The sequence below is a fragment of the Vespa velutina genome, chromosome 2 (assembly GCF_912470025.1).
Source record: "Vespa velutina chromosome 2, iVesVel2.1, whole genome shotgun sequence".
In the NCBI taxonomy this organism is placed as follows: domain Eukaryota; kingdom Metazoa; phylum Arthropoda; class Insecta; order Hymenoptera; family Vespidae; genus Vespa; species Vespa velutina.
This window is the reverse complement of record NC_062189.1, coordinates 9,464,734-9,486,742: the sequence shown is the minus strand read 5'-3', so window position 1 is coordinate 9,486,742 and position 22,009 is coordinate 9,464,734. Positions and strand designations below refer to the sequence as shown.

The following is a 22,009-nucleotide window of genomic DNA, read 5'->3' as shown; positions in this document are numbered from 1 at the left end:
TTTTGTTTACTTTCAAGATGTTTAAAATTTTTATTTCTCAACCATTTAATTCTTCAAAGTTTTTAATAAAAGATCAGTCATATGAAACAGTGAAAAAAGAAGTGATGTATTTTTTAAACGTTTATATAACGCTACAAATGAACGCGATATCTCGTGTCGAACGATTCATTGCGAACAGCGATTTCTCTCGCTTGTCGTTTAATCAATGCGGTAGTCGCTCGAGCGAAGAGAATGCCGAGGTTTGTTTTGGATCGGGCCTTCGATCGTGAGAGAACGCGCACGCTGGCGCACAGCAAACGGAAGCCCGCCTCGCACACCGTAATCTCGTCAAGATACGCCAAACATTTTCTCTTAATTAAGAAAGGACGTGCCCGTAATTAAGTTTCCCTTCCATGAGCGTTTCACGCTTATGATTTGCACCTTTTGCGTTTCGTGCAGTAAGCCGAAAGGACGAGCGGAGAAGAATGATCGATTTTTCTAATCGATTCTTTTTTCCTTTTTTTGTTTTCTTTCTCGATTAGATTGATTTCAATTCAATTCAATAATTTTTCAATGATAATGCATAAGAATTTATGTTTCGAAAAGAGGCAGAATTGTCTGGAATTTTGCAATTGATTAATACAAATCTATATATATATATCCTTCTTTAAGTATGTGTAAAAATTGAATTACCGTATACCCTTTGTCAATAAAATTTAGAGTTAATATCTGATTGTTTTTGTAATAAATTGATGTGAGAATTTTAATATGCGCGGGATACAGAAGTCTACATTATCGATATAAGAAATCACGCTCTTATTTCGATATATCAAAAATACAAGCATATGCTGGTAATACAAATTTTATGCAGGACAAATTTTGAAACTATACTTGTAAAAAGTACACGGCCGATAAAATACTTTATACTCTATGGATGAAGGAAACCTACTTTACCAACAGCCAATATGCCTGTTTTTTACCAATTCTTATAAGAAAAAATTCTATAAATTCGAAAATTCAATAAATTATAAAATTATATGGCTATGTAGAGAATTTTCTCTTAAGAAATACTCTATTTTTTCCATTGTCCGTTACCAATATAAAATTTTGGCTTTTTATTGTTTTTCTATTTTTCCTCCTAAGCAGTTGTTTTAGGGGGACCGGAAAGTAATGTCGTTTCTGCGCATATCGATATTTGATTGTGATTAAAAATAAAAACTTATTAAAAATTTATTCGTTTTTGAATTTAATTTAAGAAAGCGACATTACTTTCCGGTCCACCTAATATATGTCAAAAAATTTTATGAAACACCATTGTACTCAAGAAAAAAATTAAAATTTGTTTAAATAATCACAAAAATTATACACAAAAAATTTAAAAATTGTTTTGAAATGCTTTAGTTTTGTATATAAATAGAAAATTTGTTCGTTAAAATGCAATTATGTCATTATTGTTTCACTTTTAGAAAGCACAAAACATTTTTGAAGATATTATTTGTTTACATTTTATTATTTATAAACGATTATAGATATCAAAATGTTTCAAAGCAAATATTGTTATTTTCAATCCACTCTATCATTTTTTTAAAAATAAAATCTTAAAAGATATTAATTAAAATTAATTTATTACAGATACTTAAATCATGTTTTTGGTAGCTTTACTTTATCTTTCGAAGATTAACTTATCTTGTATTGAAAATATATAATACCAAACGCACTTTGTGAAATGTATAATCTACATTTTATTTAATTACATAAGAATTGAATAAAAAAAGACTTCAAGTTATAATACATCATGAAATTATATAACTGATTTTTATATTACGTTACAAAAATGATGATGTAAAATAAGCAAATGCGCTCAAAAAGTTTTTGAAATATTTTATTATAAAAAAACAAAATATATAGCAAAGTGTCATTAGTTCTTTCTTTGAACATTCGGTTGACACATAGGTTCTAAGACTGTTACTGGTTCTGGGCAGGTAGAACATGGTTGACAGGGCTGACATGGTTGGCAGGGTTGACAGGGTGGATAGCAAGAATCTGGAAGACATCCACCGCAAGGAGAAGCTGTGCAGGGTATAGGAACAGGCTCGCAGGGAATCGTGCAAGGTTGACATGGTGGTATGTGGACAGATTTGCAATCGACTTCGCAAACGTATTGCATCTCGAAAGGTAGATCGTTGCGTACTGTGAGACATTTTCCTTGGATTAGGTAGCAATAGGACAATGCCAATACAGGATTTCCGCTGTAAGGTAGGTGATGTGGACGCGGCAAATGACCGTGTATGTCGATGTGCGTGTACTTTAAGGGTGAACAGCTGCAAGCCCCATGCTGTAATCGATATCGAAAAGGAAAAATAAAAACTAAACAAGTCTTAAGCATCAAAAGGTCTTAAATGTCATTATAATGAAACAATTATTAAATTTGTCATTAATACTCTCGGTGTTGTCAATTATCAATAAAATATTCATCTCTGAAAGAAAGTGACAGTACATATTATATTGCTTTAATTGGCAGTCACATCGATAACGATACTTGAAAAATATAATTTTAAATATTAACCAGAAAAAAAATATGCGTTCATCACTTCGAAAGTAATTCGTTAATAATCGAAAACTGGAATAAAGTAAAGATTAAGGATTTTGGAAAAAACGTGGGATAACATTAAGAAATATGAGTCGTTCGAAATAATGGGGAAAGGTAGATAGTCTTCCAGAGGTCCTGAAAAATATACTCGTTATCACTTTTTTGTACTCTTCTTGTTGCCCTAGGAAGGCATAATTTTATCCAGAAGAAATCGTTTAGCCAATGCCAAGATCGGTGAACCTGTTGGTTGAGTTGGAATATCACCGGCATTACCGGCTATATCCAGATGACAGTATTTTAGCGGCTTCTCGGAATGAGTACCATTCTAAAAGTAATTCATGACCATTCGATCATAAATAAATACGAGCAAAAAATAATAAAGTGTTTTTGTTATAATTAAAATTTAGTGAATACTTTGTCTAAGCCAGAGGTCATAATCAGAAAGGCCGAAGGTCCCTGATGACCTCTTTCCGTTCTCACACTTGATTTGTTTACTGCCTGTAACACGTCGTCTCCCTCCGAACGTCCCTCATGGAGACGGAAATCCTCTCTGCGTATTCTGGATATCTCGAAGGGATCACCTATTGTCTCACCTGAAGCTTGAAGCTTTTCTGCGTTACTAACCAGCCTAGCTACGGCGTTGTCCATGGCAATCTTTAAGATCATCGAGATCAGTGAAAATATGATATCAATGAAAATAATAACTTAGAAAGGATAAAAGTAAATTAATAAAAGTACTTACGGAATATCCAGTACCAGCCGATAAATGAGCATGACCGGTCAAGGTCGCCACAGTAAAGATGTGAGGATTCACCGAGCAAAGTGCCATTTCTTTAATATGACAAAGCGCATCAGCCATGGCCATCCGACCTTCGGCATCTGTGTTACCAACGCGTACTCTCACTCCAGATTTTGCAGTTATTATCTCGTCGGCAACATAGGAATTCTCACCGACACTGTTTCTGAGTACGCACAGTGCAGCTACTACCTTCACTGTCGGTGGTTGTAAAAGATTCACTACCTGAATAACATTATTTTTCTATATATTTATTTGTTAAAATATATAAATTATATTTAGATCAAATCTTTTTGTTCATGAAATTTTTAAAGAAAAAATGTTTCTCCTTGAAAGTATTAAACTCAAACCTGCATAAATCCCGCGCAAGCAGCAGCCCCGCACTTGTCTCTCGACATTCCGTACATAGCCCCTTGACATTTAATGTCCGTACCACCGGTATCGTAAGTGACACCTTTGCCTACAAGCATTACAGTCTCTAGAACGCAGGCAGGATTCTGTGGTTCGTAAGTCAGGAAGATGATTCTGCCGGCATGACGCGGTATTACCGAGGCTGCCCGATTGACACAGGCAAAGAGAGGATACTCCTGAAGTAAGGTATCCTGATCAGATATCACCTGCATTGTCACATTCGAACCGCAAAACAATTCGGCCAAGTACTCTTCCACTCTCGGCGGTGCCATTCTCTCTGGATCAGCTCCACCTATCAATTAATTAATATATTTATTTATTTACCAAAACAAAATAAGCCAATATTATTATTTCCAGATGATTGAACAAGGAAAATTATTTCATTGTTCGACGACGTATCAACAAGCACGTAAGCAGGGTAACAAAAGAAAAAATGTCGATAGCATTATTCGTTTTCTTGCAACATTGTTAAATCTTTCGATTGAATGCACTTTCGTCGTAATGAATTTCACGATCTTTTTCTTGGTACTTTCTAGTGGATAAATATTTTTTCTAAATTAAATGAATCTGTACATATTTACGCGGTCGTATATTCTTTTTCTTACATATACAAATGCTGTTAAACGTTTTGAATGTTTTACATGGTTTAACATCGATCAACTTGGTAAACATATCGACGTTCGTTGCATATTTATACGGCGTTCTTATAAGGAAGCTGAAAATCGATCTTAAACATTAGGCAGTAAGGCTAAAAGCATTTCCGATAAAAATTATATCAGAATTGTTTACCTATCCAAGTTAAAAGATACGCTATTAGAGTTATTATTTTATTCTTTATATTAGCAGACGGGTGATTTAAATTCAGGCCAAATCCCGAGAGGTAGGTTGTTATAGATTACTCTACGAAATTGAATTATCTTTCTTTTCTTTTCATTCTTACTAGTACTGAAGGTGAATGTACAAAGTGTAGAAAAGTTGATGTTAACGTAGTAAATTGGGGAACACCTACAGTCAACCTTATTTTTATCAACAACACTTAGAAAACTAAATTAAGGATATTTACGTCATTGTTTTTCTGAAGAAATAGATAACTAGACATAGATAAGAAAAAATAAATAACTTAGAATATTTTTCAAAGTTTATTTTCTATCGAAGTCTACATTGTTGAGCAAGAACTGCAATATATTTTCTTTCGAGGAAAATAGATGTTTCAAAGGCATGATTGATTTTAAATGAAACAATTTGAAGATGCATACGAATAACAAGAAACTCAATTGCTCGGACAAATTTTCCTTAAAGCTGGGAGATCGTCCAAAGGTTGAAATTCCTGCGGCGAAAAAGGAATCAAGAGAGATACTTTTCTTTTTCTTACTCGACTGAGAAAGTTACTCGATTCGCCCGATAAACTTGCAAGGGATTTTGGACCGGTGGGGCATGCCGTTGGCGATAGTGAACTGTATTCAATCAAAAAAGAAAGCAAAGGAAAGAGGACTTACCGATGTCCCTTGCGACGTATCTGCCACTTTCCAAGGCTGAGGCTAGTTTCACTATACCCTGTAGTTTTTTGCTGCAAATTGGACTCCAGACTGCTAGTTGACACGCCTTGTAGCAACGTTCAGGACATATCTCTCTTACCTCGAGAGGCTAGAAAATGTAGAAAATATACATTAAAAAGATTCGACGTGTCTGGTCTTTTTTTATTTCTTTAAAAAGTTTGTTTCTTCGATCCGATTCGTAAATTACAAAAACAGTACTGCAATTTCTGCGTAAGAAATTATGCACGGTCGTACGATTTCGTTGCTTCGCGAAGTCGATTGCTAGGAAAAAAAGATCAAGAAGGTACTACGTTATCTTTACGCAAAGGATGTTCGAAAGAGTAAAGAAATCTCATGGGATAAGATTTATGGAAGTAATAACCGATATCTACGGAGAGCCTCTTTTTTGACAAAAAAACGAGGAGCAACTTTAAAATTGTAACGATATTCTTTTGTTGGTTCAGCCTGAATTCGAAGGATCGATAATTTATGATTATAAGCAACATTTAAAACTTAAAAGTTCCACGAGAACTTCTTCACCGGTTTTTTTTGTTTTTTTAGTTAATTGCATCGAATAAACAAAATTGTTGGACAAAGAATCGCTGTTTAAATTTTAAATTCGCAAATTCGGAGTAACATACTTCGTTATTATTCAAAGAGATAATAATCTCTTAAAAGAAAAAGAAGGAAAAAAGTCGAGATAAAAATAATTAAAATCAAGCAATCCGTAAGTTTACAAGACAAGAAAAACATTTTGCCAAAAGCTCAGAAAAGAATGGGAAAAGAACAGAAATAGAATTTCACAGATGTTTTTGTCGACAAGCCGGGAAAAAAGGGCAAAAGCAATTTACGTCGGATATCGGTGCTTCTAATGTCGTATAACTTATCGAAATAATGTACTGGTATTAAACACCCGATATTCCGACGAATCCGTTGTAGTCGAGTCATGTTCAGAATTCGCTGAAAAGAAGACAAAAAGAGTTTAGAACGACGTTCAGATTACGCGCTGTCGGAATTTCAAAGGCGTTTTCCGGTATTTGGAAAACGATGCCTCCTATTCGTCCTCGTCGAGGGAAAGGGAGCGAGATGGTGGCTAGGAAAGAAGGCTACGAATTCGAATTGCGTCGCCGCTGCTAGAGCGTTCGAGTATTTCGCTAATTAGGTCGCCTAGCCGGCTACCAGGCTTCTGGAATGCTATCTATTCGTTCGTTTTTTCTCCTACGAAGCCTTCTCATACCTCTCTCTCTCTCTCTCTCTCTCTCTCTCTCTCTCTCTCTCTCTCTCTCTCTCTCTCTCTCTCTCTCTCTCTCTCTCTGTGATATTGAGAGAGTGAGTGAGATGGAAATGCAGCGTGTGTAAGATAGGCAACGAAATAAAGGAACAGGATAAAAGAGCGATAAAAGTTACCAAATGCGTGTGCACAAATGTGAGTGAGGATGAGAAAGACTGTGGAGTGTACGTAATCGAAAAAGAACAATGGAAGAAAAGTCTTGAGTAGATCAAGCGAGGAGTAACAACGAAGGTCCTGAGTGGACCAAGTTTTGAGTAGACCAACGAAAGAAGAAATATCATAGAGCAGAATTAAAAGTATCGCGTATAATCTTGAGTAAACCAACGAAGAGTAATGAGTAAAGCCTTGAATAGATCAGAGATAAAGAAAAGAGCCATAGTATTTTAAGTTTTAACACCTTAATTACAGTATCTGTATTAATGAAGTAATCGAGAGTAAATGATCTGAATTAGTCAGTCCGTATCTTCCAGGTAGCGTTTCAAAAAATGTCCTATATTTATATCCTATATATATATATATTTTTTCTTTTAATTTAAATATCCAAAATAGTATTTTATTTTTAAATGTTGTTACGAAATTAATCATTCCAACTAAATGTTTATTTCTTCCTTGAAGTTCAATATTAAAATATTTTAATTTTTTTTTAAATATTCGTTAGAAAAGCAAAATTCAATAAATGTCATTCAATTATTTAAATGTTTGACCTTTTGAATTAAAAAAATTTTTAATCTCTTTTAACAGAATAAAAAGTATTTCGAAAGCTTTACTTTAAGTAAATCATTTCATATTTGTGTGCAAGATAAGATTAGATTCGGTTGATTCATTTTTTTTAGTAAGGCTTTCAACATTCGATGTGATAAAGGATTTGCACTAATACTGTTAATTATGTTAATAACAACATTCATGACATGCTCAAATGATAATATTTTAGACCCGTATGCTAAAAGATATACATGGATGAAAGAAAGCGATGAGCGAGTGAAAAAAAATGATAATCAATATAAAGACTAGCATCAGTATAAAGAGAACAGAATATAACAAAACAAAATAGAGTAGAGAGTATAAAGAGAGTAGAACAGAGTAGAGTAGTTGAGTTTTATCGAGCATTGAGTGTCGGCCGAATGTACAGACGAGAGGAATTTTGTATATCTCGGAAGACAGTAGAGAACCTGCTTATATCTTCGTTTTAATAAAAGCATTTATTGTTTTTCAAATACTTTGACCTAAACCCACTTATATATATTTATAACTATATAAATAGTAATATTTTTCATTTATAATTTATTGTCTGATATTTAATAATTTATCGCGGCTGCATGCAAATAGTTCTGTGGGCACATTTGTGCCGTGAACATATGATTAAGAATTCCTATTCTATAATATAGGTGGTAATTTTATTTGTAAAAATTGATATATATTAAGTAATATTCTTAATCGTATCGAATTCTATTTCATTTATATGTCAAAAGGTTACAAGTCTCAATCACCTCAAATAAAGAAGCTTTCGATCTAAGTTTCGTATATGTTCCTTTAAGAGGAAGTGAATTTTATTTTTTTAATAAAAAAGAAAGGATTTCTTTGCTCAAGTGGGTAAGAAGGAAATGATACAACATCCAACAAGGGAAGAGAGAGAGAAAGAGAGAAAAAAAAGAAGTAGAAAATGAGAGAAAGAGGGAGAGAGGGATAGATAAAGAGAGCGAGTAAGAACTTGTTAGAAGTTTTGTGTCACTACTCTCAGGCTTTTAACCGTGCACTGCATTTGTCGAAAGTTTCTGTGAGCTGCTGGTGAAAATACGCGTGCGCCGTTATCTTTTGCCAATATTTGCGTTACGACGTGACCTTGCATAAACTTTCGACATTTTAGCCATTCTTCTAGCTTAACTGAAAGATAATAGGAGAATGTTACTTACAAAGAAAATTTTTCTAACGACCTATCCTTGGTCTATCAGAATTTTTTATATTTTAATCGATTTGATCGAGGACAAACTTTCACTAAGATGAAGCAAACGGTTGACTAGAATTAGCTGTGAGATGCGTCTCGACTCATTGGTTAATGTCACGTGTGTGATATACCTTAGTATCCACGAGTTTACGAGGATAAATGCCAAGAGTGAAAGAGGAGAGAGAGAGAGAGAGAGAGAGAGAGAGAGAGAGAGAGAGAGAGGAAGATAGATCAAACAATTCTCTCAGAACTAAGTTTGCTAAGCGATAGCAATTCCTTCGAGATACTATTACAGACAGGCTTTCCCATTGTGTGAACGCAGCTGCATATATGGCTGCATCGACTTTGCCCTCAACGCTTTAAACGGTTTTCCTCTGATAATGAATCAGTAAACACAAAACAAGCTATCTCGAAAATGTATTTTCGCTTGTAACACAGCACGCACACGCAAAACGTCTTTTCTATTATATTCGTAAAAGGTTCTATGTATTTATTCAAGTATACACACTTGTATTCCCTTTATACATTACACGCTTTAACACTGTTTACAGATTTCTTTCAATTCTTATTAAACAAATTGACGAGAATGAAATGTTGTTCTCTCTTTTGACTATTACTTACCACATAGAGACCTTCCAGAGCACCGAGCAATGTCACCAGTTCAACGTTTTCGAAACGGACATCTGGTAAAAGTGCTAGCAACGGACATCTCACTCCAGCTTTGAGAGCTCTGTTGAACAAAATTATCTGATTAGATTGGTGACTGGAGATAAATGGATTTTTTCCCTATCTATTGGCTTCTGTTATAACTAAATGTTATAATTAAATGATCTCTCTATCGATAACTCATTTAAATACAACAGCATATTACCGATGCAATATCATATCTTTTTGTTAAATCAAAAGGTTAAAACGTTAAATGTGTATGTTTCTCTTGTACAATGTTTTCTGTACTCTTTATATTTACGATGTCCAAAGACAAATCTATTTCCGTGTCGGCGTGGTTTACGGTGGGAGTTAAATTCCCATTAATTCCTGGTATATCGAGATCGCTTTTGAGCAGTATCGTTTGACTAGTGACCATGATATAGTGTTTAGTGTCAACAATCAAAAATCTTTATTCTCGTTTCAATTTGTTAAAATTGCTGCTTTTACATTTAGGATTTCAATCGAAAATTGCATAGTATGTTTATCCAATTTATTTTTACGCATGTTCCAAGCACGAAAAAGTTTATACAATTTGATGGTGGTGCGCCATTAATTTGTCGCCTTCAGTTATGTAATTAAAGTTGCACTCGTATACGAAGTCTAATAAAAAGATTCATTTGTCGTTTCAAAGGAATTTCTCATGATCTTCGAATGAGAAAAGGACGTTTTTTCTCGCACACGGGATATTATCCGCAAGAATTCACTAATGTCGAACAACATGCAGTCATTTAAATGTTTAACCTGCTAATAAAACATTTCGGTACATGTTTCGAACTATCGATGTTACGAAAATTCAACGAATCTCTTTTTATCTCTCTCTCTCTTCCTCTCTCTCTCTCTCTCTCTCTCTCTCTCTCTCTCTCTTTCTCTTTTTTTCTCTCTCGTCATTCTCTCATTTCTTTCTATCTCTTTTAGTATTTATAGATTATGCGCAGAATTTCGACACGCTCTTTTGTCTAGCTGTGTCCAAGCGTGACGCGGAAATAGAAAACGCGGGAAGAATAGTCGTTCTTCCAGCACGAAATGAAGATAATTAAATCCGGCAACGAGAACGATGATGTGTCAACGCTAAAAAATGAGATATCTGTTTTCGGATCGTCGCTTTCGGCGATTCTCTTCGTTGTCCGATGAAAAAAAGGAAGGTGGAGAAAATCGGTTCGTGCCACTAACTGACTGTGGCGTTTTAATGCACACCATATTCTTCCAAAGTAACTAATCAAAGAGATTTCGATATTACATTTGCTTGATTTTAGACACCTTCACTCGCATTCCAGAATTGCCTGTTCTACTAAAAAGAAAGAAAAAAAGAGAGAGAAGAGAGAAAAGGGGGAGAAGAAAGGAGAGAAAGTGAGAGAGAATTACCTCTCCGAATACTCACGTTTCGACACTTAGCTTGCGTATTGGATTCTACTTCTATGTGTATATGTTCGTGAGACAGTACGCTATTACATTGAAATATGTCTGTGTACGTTTTTACACGAATTCGCACGTAAATGTATCTGGATGTGCAAACGAAATTCCGTGCGATCCATTCATTCGATTTTCGTGGAATTTTCTTGAAAAATGAAATTCCTGTCTTGGTGATAATCAAGGAAATTTGCGAATAACGTCTGTCGACATCATAGGTGCCACTGCTTCCAGTATACACCTATTTCTTAATGATTCCATTAAATTAGTCTTTCTTACTTCCTGTGAAAGTTAATTATCTTTATCGCTATCTTAAAATTTAAAGTTACTATTCTATATCTGTATATAACTAATACACTAATAATATATTTGATGAGAGTTCCTTTTTTATTTATGTCCATTTAGTAGAATCTTTGTCTTGCAATGAATTGTTATCTTCTTTAAACTGCCTTACTTTTCTTCTTCGCGATCGATTTCAGAATTATTGGTTTCTGTTATGATTTGTAAAAAATTGTTTTTGCAAATTTGTTTATAATAAAACTTTTTTAATAAATTGTTGTTAATAATACAGTAGAAAAATATTTAAAAAATGAACCCTTTAATACGATCTTGCAAATCTTTGTGATTTCTAGTTCTGAAGATATTTCCTTGTTATTAATGATCTATATAATTTCTTTAACCTGTTAATCGGCGAAAACGATTTAACTTAATATAAAAAGTACACCGATATAGCGATCTAAATCCATTCTTGAAATTTACGCACTTAGCTGAAGATCTAATTTATCGTATTTGTATACGATTCATCATCTTTTTATTGAAATTTTCAATTGCGATTTTTCAAAAGGACACATATCTACTATATCCTCAGAACGTAAAGTTGTGTAAAAAAGACTTTTTTTTAAAGAAAAGTTTCTTTTTATTTATGGACTTAAATAATACTGATGTATATATATGTTATAGAATCGATTTTGTCGAATTTATTAGAAGACATCTTTCATAAGTGTATACATTTTCAATTAATTTTTCAAATCGTTCTTCTCGAAAATTAAATTAATGTTTATAAATTTACCGTACGATACCCTTCGTGGCGGCCTCGCCAAAGCTTCGTACATCATGATAATCCATGTTGAGTGGTCCAGTTGGACTATAAATAAGTCTTTTCGCAGGCAGGTTGATCGACAAGACAGCACCAATTACACCGAGGGCGGAATCGATCTGTGCAGCGCTATAGAGGACCGTTTTGAACGGTTCTGGCTCATCGAAACCAGGCGCACTCCCGGAGACCAAGATTATACCATCGTAGTCGCAGCTGCAGATATTCGGTTCAATTTTCAACTGACACGGCATCCATCTAAAACAGATTGTCATCTTATTGATTGCCGAAAAGACGATTAGTGTATAGCTATTCGGTTATAAGCTATTATACATACACGCTTATCTCTTTGAGAGATGAAAGAAATTTGGCAAAATAAAACTTTATAGTAGAGTTCCGACTAAATATTACACAAATCAATGTATTCGTTTAATATTTTTCAAAAATACTTTTCTTTTTATATAAAATACAGGAAAATTCATTGTCATTCTGTTTATATTAGATTTTACTCCCTTTTTTATTAAAAGTATACAAGTTTATTCTTATTATAAAGTATATGTACTTCTAGTCTTCTAAATATTATAAAAGAAATTTTAAAAATAGATTATGTGAATAATTTAATATTTAAATATCAAGATATTCAACGTTTTGAAATTTTACAAAATTATCTTTTCTGTCTAAGTAATATCGCAAAAGTATACAATTCAAATTCAAAGCAAGCAGAATGAAAAGATCGTTTCCATTGTAAACAAAATTCATTTGTATATCGAAAAAACCGTCCGATATCTCGATATTTGCATTTTCGAGCCATTGAAATGGAGATAAATAAGACGAGGAGAAAACGAGATCTATTAATACCAACAATAATGGAATATTATTCGTCTCATCTTTCTTTCGTATCCGATGCTCCATTTTGAAAGATGAACGAAACGATAACTTCTCCGCCTTAACCGATTATCAATACGTGTCCATTTTCTATTTGTAAAATAACGTCCTGCGTTCGCGCAGGATCTTTCTTTCTCTTTCACTCCTTTATTCGATTCGTTGATTTTGCGATTTCTCGCTATGGACGAGAAATGAATGTCACGATTCAAACTGGCAATGAATTATCGTTGGGTCTCTGTCTCACTCCATTTAATATTCTATACGTATATAGTGAGTTATGCTCGTTTAACGCGTTGCATGCATTGTGTGCCACCCCGCGAACTTGACAAAGCGAATAAAAAGGTATGGTTCGATCGCAATTGCAACGTTTACAATCGGAACCGTATGACGGAAGCGAGTCGTCACGTCCAATGAAACCAAATATCTAAAAACATATACTGCGTAAGGAAATTCAATCGTTTGCATGAGAAGAAAAATTAGAAGAGGAAAAAAGGCAAAATTAAAAGCTTTTTTATTCAAAGAATTTTAATATAAAATTTGTAAAATACTGCGTATGTTTTATTTCGTTTTTTAACGCAATATATTTTCTTCGTTGAAAGTTCGAAATACATAAACTAAATACTCATTTAAGTTACGAAATTAAGTTATCCATCAGTATTCGAGTAACCTTTTCACAAAACACATTTTTTTTACTACTCCTTTAATGGTCATTATTTCGTCATGCCATTTTTCTTCTTTCTTTCTAAAGTTAGTCTAAAAACGTTTATCACGTTTAATTTTTATACCTTGACAATTAATGATTTTTTGTCTTAAGTCTATCTACGCACTTATTTTAAGATTAATCTTCCGTAAGATGAATAATCTCGGACAACAATTGATACTTTTATTTAAATCTCATAGATATACGAACTATTAATCTTTTCAATATATATGATGATCTTTAATCAGAATTCAAGGCATTCATATTTCTTGAATGAATACGTGTCCATGTCTTATTACTCTCGAGAGCAATTCGCAATAATTTAACTCTAAAGTAAACATGTGCCTTCATTTTTTTTCTTATTAATTTAAAATATACAGTTTTCAATACAAAATGACATGCGTGGCACGTCAACTGTTAATGAAATTCTTTACCAAGACACAGTTTCTGCTTACACTTCATCGTGTAAAGTTACCAGTATTGACCCCAGACTGTAAAATGGAAAGTGATAGTGAACCCAGTGATGTTATTTGCGCCCCTAAGTGATTTGCACTCGACTGTTTTGACACTCGCAACCGTGAATTTCTTTGCACCGCAAGTGGTTAAATTTATTGAGTATCTTTTATGTTACCTGCATCAAGAAAATTTTCTCGCGAGCTTATTGAAGTTCACACAATTAGGTTTTCAACTTTTGGAACTTTTTTGTTTGATTTTGCTTTATTTACTGGAATAATTGAACATCGATAGACTTGGTTTAATGCTGCATCTACCGATAGAACAATTGAATCTCTGATTCGTATGAACGTCGTCATTTACGATATATGCACCACTAACGACTGATTCGTTTGTTTCACCGAATCGCCGCATGCGGTTTTTACTGACAAAACCGAATGTCAAAACTTGCCTAATACCCTTTAACCGAATCCCTTTTATTGTATACTACTGTAGTAGATGATAAACTAACCGATTAAAAAAAAGCCGATTCGTAAATTATACACGTGAATCACTTCAGATATTTTTATGTCTAATGGAAAGCGTGAAGTATTCACATAGAATTTTTAATATTTTAATTAACATATATGAGCCTTTTATTTTGAAAGTGGTCTAACTCCATTTGTCAATTTTTTTCAGATGCCATAATTACATGTACAACTTTATGTTATTTATCAGTAAAGCATTTCAAATTGCTTATATTCCGAGCAAATATGATAATTCTTGCACATAAGTTTTCAGAGTTAGTTCAAAAATTGAACCGTGTAGTTTGAAAGTGGCCTAACTCCATTTATACTTAAATAAAAATTATAAATTAATAATTAATTAATAATTTTTATTATTATTAATTTTATATTTAATATTAAATTTTAGAAATTATTTCACCCATGGGGAAGAACAGAACAAGACCATTTAGTTCAGATAGTGAAAAAGAAATAATAACTAATGATTTAAAAAGAAATCGAAAAAGAAACAGAATTATAGAACAATATTCGTCTAAAAAAAAAAAGACACATTATAGAAAGACACATTATAGCTTACAGTAACATGTGCACCGGGCAAAATAGAAACATTAACTGGTTAAAAATATGTTGGATGCGTTTTGTCAGAAATAAACCGTATAAAATTTTCTATAAGACATCAATGAATGAAAATGAAAATTTTAAAGTCTTGAATATATTACCACGTCAGGATAGACCAAGAAAGTTCGAAAATATTGTATTGACACCACTGTATAAAAATATTAGACAAATTACAACAGCAAAATTGAAGGACATAATTGACCTCTTACGATATATACCACCGGAACATCATGATTTTTTCAAATCCCTTTCACACACACAAAATCTAGATGAGTAGTAAATTGTTTTGTAATAAATTTATGTTTGTAATTTTGTACGTTATGTAGTTAAAAAATGTTTTGAATCGTATAGATTATGTTTTCGAAGTGTTTTAAAGATATGTAAAATAAATTGAATATTGTTTTTTTCAATTTGAAGCATCTTAAATTATGTTGAATCGACTTGGGCACCTTCAAATTTTATAATGAATCTGATTGTTAATTTTGAAAGTGGCCTAACTCCATTCTTGATAAGAAAACGCATATTATTCACTTAATAATTGCCACTATTTTAATAGAAACTATAAATTTAACACCCTTAGATAAACTTAAGTAGTATGACTCATTAGTATCCTATACATATATTTTTAAATTCATTAAAACGCAAACCCTTAAATATCTCGATTTGAAGATAAATGGACTTAGGCCACTTTCAAAATAAACGGCTCATATTAATGTTTTAATTAATATATATAATAATTAATATATATGTAATAATTTGATTAATACATTAATGTTTTAATAATTGAGAAGTATAATTATTTGCCTAGACATTCTGTTTCACGCTTGTTACTATCATGACAGAAAATCAAACCGGTTTTATTCTCTCATGACTGAATCATAGAGATGTTGATATCACAGGAAATCTTTATAATAGCACGTTCACGAGTCGTAGTTCACGTCATGAAAACGTAATTCACGTTCATGGTTCATCTCTTATGAAAATACAACATTATTCTTTCAATCGAGTATTTTATAAATCTTTTCATAATCTTCTGTTAGATTATTTTTCACAAATTTTCACTTATTTATTTCTGTATATTTTTCTTTGTAAAAAAAGAAAAGAGAAAAAAGAAAGCCTACAGTACCGAAATGACAATCCAAGCTGTTTGAAACATAATTTCGATAGAACTATAAAAAATATAAAGAAAGAACGTGAAAAAACGAGAACAAAAAACAAAAAAAAAACATGTAAACCATAACTAATCTTTAAATCACCGTATAATATAACATAAATTCATAAAAGAAAAAATGGCGATCTAGAGTGTGTCGTTGATGAAAATGAGAATATATCATATTACGTACACATACGTTAATTGCAGCTCTCTATCGATCTGTTATATTAACTTTACATGCTCGTAAAACATTTTATGCAGCGCAAGAGAGCATCTAACTTGGTTCGTTTTTCCGTATGACAACATTGACAGAAAAAAATTTTTTAGTCATAAAAAGCTAGAAACGGAAAAAAAAGAAACGTTCCTATTTTCTCTTCTACCTCGTATACGTCATGCACTTGCGCAGTGGATACTGTAAATTTTGCAGTATATTATGTGTTGGCAAATGTTTGTCGAAAATTGTGTAATTTTGTGAGTTTTAATATAGTAAAACAAAAGAGCACCGAATGTGTTGGTGCAGCTTATTTATTTAGATAAACGGTTTCAATCAAACAGCAATGCCTTTAAGAAGACGAACATCTAAAATTCTATTAAAAAATAATAAAGCCATGATTGTCAAAAGAAATCACTTATCACTAGTACTTGTTTTAGCCATTAATATTCACAAATCTCAAGGAGATATTTTCAGATAGATCGTATTTATAAAAACGGCAGAACATAATCATGGCAATTGATGTATGTACTTTTATCATGAGTCACGAACATTAACGGACTCTATACCGTTATAAAAGATAATAATCCAAAGTTTCATTAAAATCGAAAACAATTCATTGACTTATTTATAAGATGAAGGCTGAATTTTAATTGATTATAAACATTGGACAGAGTTTTAACTGATTTTATAATAAAAGAATACTTTCACTTTATATGTTTAATCGTCAAAGTCTGCGGGTTCATTCTGTGGACATGGATGATTTTGCTGTTATCAGAGACATGGATGAAAAACAAAATAAAAATAAACATTCCTAATTTTTATTGTACAATTTAATCTTTTTAATGCCAGGCTTATCTACGTGGTACATGCGAAAAATTCCACGGACGATTTGACATAGACGCGTCTGCGAATAACTTACTAAAAAAAATCATAACGCACGAGACCGATACATTGGCTCGTGGCAGATTTCGCATAGATAACGAATAAGTCAAGTTAAACATTGAAATATGAGAGCTGGAAGAGTAGTAATTATCATATAGTAATATCAACATTAATTTTGGTCTAAAAGAAGCACAATGATCGATCACATTCTTGGAGAAAAAATTCAATTTAAAATTAAATAGTGAGATGAATAAATCCACTACCACGTCGAGCACTATAATCGATGTAGTATTTCTACGTTATTTAGACAATTTATAGTGGAAATACAGTCGAAAATATCTATTTTATAAATTTAAATTAAATTTAATATAATTTAAATTTATAAAATAATATAAATACTTATATTATTTTAATTATCATAAGCCAATAATTTTATTCTTAGAATATGAACTGATAGAGATCGACGTGCGAATAAAGATTAAAATATTTAATTTAATTACATTATGCTTACTCAATTTATATATCGCATTACAAAAAATTTTATATATCACATCAAGAAAATTGAATGGCTTTGATATAAAAAAAATGATGATAAAAATTTCATTCTGAGATAAGCTTGTCTTGTAAAATCCGTGACTTGTTTCCTTTTCTCGACAGAAGACATACAACGAATGGTCACATGGTCTTCGACCATCAAGCCGTAATCAATAAAACGTGTCTCGAAGTCATGAAGAGTTCGTTAAAATTTTCAACAGGGATCCAAGAAAACAACTATTAAATACGACTATAAGAGTTTGAGATGAAATTCGCGAAGAGATTCTACTTAGTAACAAGTTACTGGACTAACTGTTAAAAGTAATTATTAACTAGGCTCCCTGGTGACGATGCTCGGAGATAGTCGCGTACAATGCATTTGCATTTATATTAACAATATGCACAAATGTTACGTGATAGTCTTACGTGTGCTACCAATGTAAATATCTATCGATAAAGCATTGGAAAAAGAAATGATAAAAACCGATAAGAACGTTTATCCAATACTACCTAGTGTTATCTGATATTAGATTAAAATATTATGTTACAATATTATGTATAAACGTATGGGAGATACATAATAGAAAATATTCTTTTAAGCAGATAAACTCGAAATCTCTAGGATGCTTTCCTACACGATGAATAGATAAACAAAAAAAAGAGAAAGAGAGTGTTAGATATCGAGTTTGTAAAGTAAAATGCGATTATAATTTGCCTATCTCGCTTTAACGATAGCAACTTTTCTCGAAGATAAGGTTAAAGGGAATAATATACAAAATATTATTTCAGTGCGTGGATCTGCTTAGTCTACACGAACAACCATCGAACGAAACAAGTTTTCAATAAATCAAAAAAGGGAATCATAATTTAAAGGACGATAACCGTATCTCTTTAAATAATATATATATATATATATATATATATATATATATATTATTTTACCTTGTAATAATAACTAGTGGATTTATGATAAATATATAAAAAAAAAAAACATCTACTAATAAACTTTGACGAATATATCAACTTCTATGCAACTTCGAAATTTATTCGAGACAAGGAAAAAAGCTGCAAGAAACCATATCATCTATGTTGGATCCATACCTTTGGTCATTGGCATCATATATATCAAGATTATTATTATAACAGCGTTTCTACAGCTGAAATATTACTAAGAAAGAAAACACTGTGGAAAACCGTGGCTTGTCAAAGGTTCTAATTTTCTTTTTTTTTTTAAACCTGTTGTGTACCATTACATATAGGTGATTGCTACACCATTTATTATACCAAAAAGAAATATTAAAAGTTAAATATTAAATAAAATTTATTTATATTAAACCATTATAAAAAAGTTTATTTATATTGTTTCATTTCCACATCCAATTACGAAATAATAACTGATGACATGATATAAATTCTGAGTAAAATTGCTGATCAACAATGTGTTAAAAGATTTGTATTTCATCGGACATTAAAATTTCAATGTTCGATATTTATTACGAGCTCTCGTAAATAAGGTGATATTTACTACATCGCTATGATCATATATTTTTACATAGGCTTTAATTACGCATACACTTGCAATACTTTATTTTTCAGGAAGAAAAAGGCGAAGAAGGAAAAGATAAAGTGGAAATGTGCAGTAATAAAAATAAGATTATTTCTAAATTATACTGTTTATAATTAATGTTGTGAAATAATGATAACATGAAAAAGAATAGTAGGAAACAGCTAAATACATGATTCGAGAAAAATTTATTCAAAAAATACTCTTTATAAATTAATCCGTACCAATTTTCATGGTCAAACGCACCATACATACAAATTTATTTCTTTTTCGTAATTTTATTGCGAGAAAGACATCAAAATTATCGTCTGTCCTTGTTGCTTGTTTTAAATATACTTTCTATGAACAAGAAATCTGAAAGATTAGTACGGAATTTGGTCGACTGACAGGTATAGAGGTTAGCTTGTGAACAAAGGATTTGACAGCCGGTGAGACATACCGTCCCTAAAAAATAAAAAGGAAGAGAAAAAGAAGGGAAAAGAGGATTGCGGGAGCATCGAACCGGCGCGCTCAGAGTATGAATGGCGTTCTTTCTTTCGCGCATCTACGTAGTAGAAGTGATGATTGTGAGAGAGTGGTATATATACTCGTATAATACGACACATACATCGAAAGAGAAGACTGGAAGGAAAACTCACCTCGACTCGACTGCCATGATGAGAAGCGTATTTCACTGGCAAGAGAGAAGTCGCGTGTTGATCGAAAATTCTGGTATATATATAATATCGGAGTTTCACTCCTAACTTACTACCACGGTTGTCTGTCCGATTGTAACATTCGTCTAACAAAAGAAGGGAAAGAAAAAAATGTCAACAAATGAGAAACGAAGGTAGGTAGAAGGGGTATCTAGAAGGGAGACGAATCGACGATCGCTTGGAGACGCTACGACGAATCCAGAATTCCAAATAAATCAAACATATTTTGACCTTCGGTCAAATTCCAACTTGATAAAGTTGAACGTAAAGAAGGTGAACCTATCACCAGGTGATAGACCACGTGATTGACTTATCTTGTCGTGCAGAAAGGAAAATGAATGACGAACGTTGTTATATGAAGAAACGATATAACAAACAACTTGATGCAGCACAGGTCTTTCGACTACTAAACCTTCCGCCTCGTCGCTTTCCACGAATATAACCAGCCACGCTTTTGTCGCTATCACCGCTACTGCTGCCATTACCACTGCTACTACACCAATGGAGATGGCAGTGGTACGTCATCGTCGGCTCTACAGTTTCCACGCACTGACAGTTTCGTGACCTTCCCCGTAGAGCGCTTTCAACTTTACCGCCTGTCGTAATCACGCCTTTTCGCTGTAAATTTCAATACCGAACTACAGTTCTTGCATTTTAAAGACTTCGTGATACGTCATAATCTCAAACTACTCTATTATCGTTTTTAAGAGCATACTTCAAAATAGATTCTTATTTTTGATAATGCAATGTAATTTTATTTATTTTTGTTTTTAAGTAAAACCGACGAATTGCATACTTTTTTCCACCTTTTCGGTAACTATTTTTTCCGAACAAAAATGTAATTTATCTTTTACCAGAATATTCAAAAACTAGAGAAAGAAAAAAATGGAGATATGGGGGCTTTGTTTCGACGCTTGGTGTTAGAGTTGAAAACAGAAGGTTTTAATCTGCCTTTGTCAGCCCAATCGATAACCAGCCGCATCGTTCTATATATATACCATAGTATAACAGTGCTACCAACATGTTAGTCGAAATACTGGTAGGAGAATGCGCATTTTCGATATATATATATATATATATATATATATATATATATATATATATATACATAGAGATTGAAATAGTGAAAAAATCTTGTAACTAGGAAATCTCATTGACCATGGCCATATCTATAAGATAAAAATTAACCGAAGTAATTCCTATTCGTTATCTACTAAGCAGATTTTGTCGATTGCTACTTACTTTATCGACCGAGCAAGTATTTGAGTTATCAACCAACAGCATTTATTCGAAGGTACTGTCGTTCTATACTGAAGGAAACACTCTCTTCAAAAGCATAAAGTAAATCATAATACACAACAGCTTTGTGCGTTCAGCTGGCTTTGTTATTAATAATTAATTATCTTAATTATGGACCGTGCGTATAACAAGCTATAGAATATATTGGGTAGATTGAAACATTCTATGTTCAATTGTGAAGATTATATTTAAGAATAATAAACGTTAATTTGGTACAAAATCTACATTTATACATATTTAGCAAAAATCCATTATCTCATCCAACATTAACAAATTTTCTACGCTATATATTTATTTATTTATATATATATATATATATATTCGAACTATTGTAAAATAGTAGAATTAGAATTATTAAACCTAAATATGCTCATTGATGTCAATTCATAGACATTTATGGCATTATAGAATTTATTTCATTCATTGTTCAATTATGGCGCACACTGCGATATTTACAAAACAAAAAAAGGAGAAATAAAATCAAATTAAAAAGCGCAAACTAAAATTTGCGTATCAAATATACGTACGCTTTCATCGTTTGCAATTGATTATTATGATAAATTTAATTAAACTCAAGCTCGAACTCGCAATATTTTTTTTCTCTCATTTTAAATAATATCAAATGATCAAATATCTATAATAGCAAAAAAGTATCTAGACGTGAAATTCGTTCGAGTCGATGAATATTTTTCATCCCGAAAATATAATCGCAAATCCTTCCAAAGTTTGGATTTCTTATATATCGTGATAAAGAACA

At 32.3% G+C, this 22,009-nt stretch overlaps 2 protein-coding genes across 2 annotated transcripts; both read right to left on the bottom strand.

Annotated features, from left to right (window-relative positions):
• Positions 1-1,845: 1,845 nt before the first annotated feature.
• On the bottom strand, positions 1,846-2,366 carry LOC124947155 (keratin-associated protein 16-1-like). Its single transcript, XM_047488908.1, has one exon. The coding sequence runs from the start codon at positions 2,363-2,365 to the stop codon at positions 1,898-1,900; it is 468 nt and encodes a 155-aa protein (XP_047344864.1). The 5' UTR covers position 2,366; the 3' UTR covers positions 1,846-1,897.
• Positions 2,367-2,739: 373 nt separating this feature from the next.
• LOC124947154 (putative aminopeptidase W07G4.4) lies at positions 2,740-20,375 on the bottom strand. Its single transcript, XM_047488907.1, has 8 exons — positions 19,897-20,375; positions 11,729-12,010; positions 9,166-9,274; positions 5,273-5,420; positions 3,716-4,068; positions 3,312-3,590; positions 2,984-3,223; positions 2,740-2,894 (listed from the first exon to the last, which is right to left on the bottom strand). Exons 1-8 carry the CDS (start codon positions 19,911-19,913, stop codon positions 2,751-2,753), a joined length of 1,572 nt encoding a protein of 523 aa, XP_047344863.1. The 5' UTR covers positions 19,914-20,375; the 3' UTR covers positions 2,740-2,750.
• Between the last annotated feature and the right edge of the window lie 1,634 nt (positions 20,376-22,009).

Coding starts and splice junctions, on each gene's coding strand:
- LOC124947155 (XM_047488908.1), bottom strand. CDS start 2,365: ATGCTTAAGACTTGTTTAGTTTTTATTTTTCCTTTTCGATATCGATTA.
- LOC124947154 (XM_047488907.1), bottom strand. Junction 4,069..5,272: donor ATACGTCGCAAGGGACATCG/GTAAGTCCTCTT, acceptor ATTAATTGATAG/GTGGAGCTGATCCAGAGAGA. Junction 2,895..2,983: donor TGACCTCTGGCTTAGACAAA/GTATTCACTAAA, acceptor AATTACTTTTAG/AATGGTACTCATTCCGAGAA.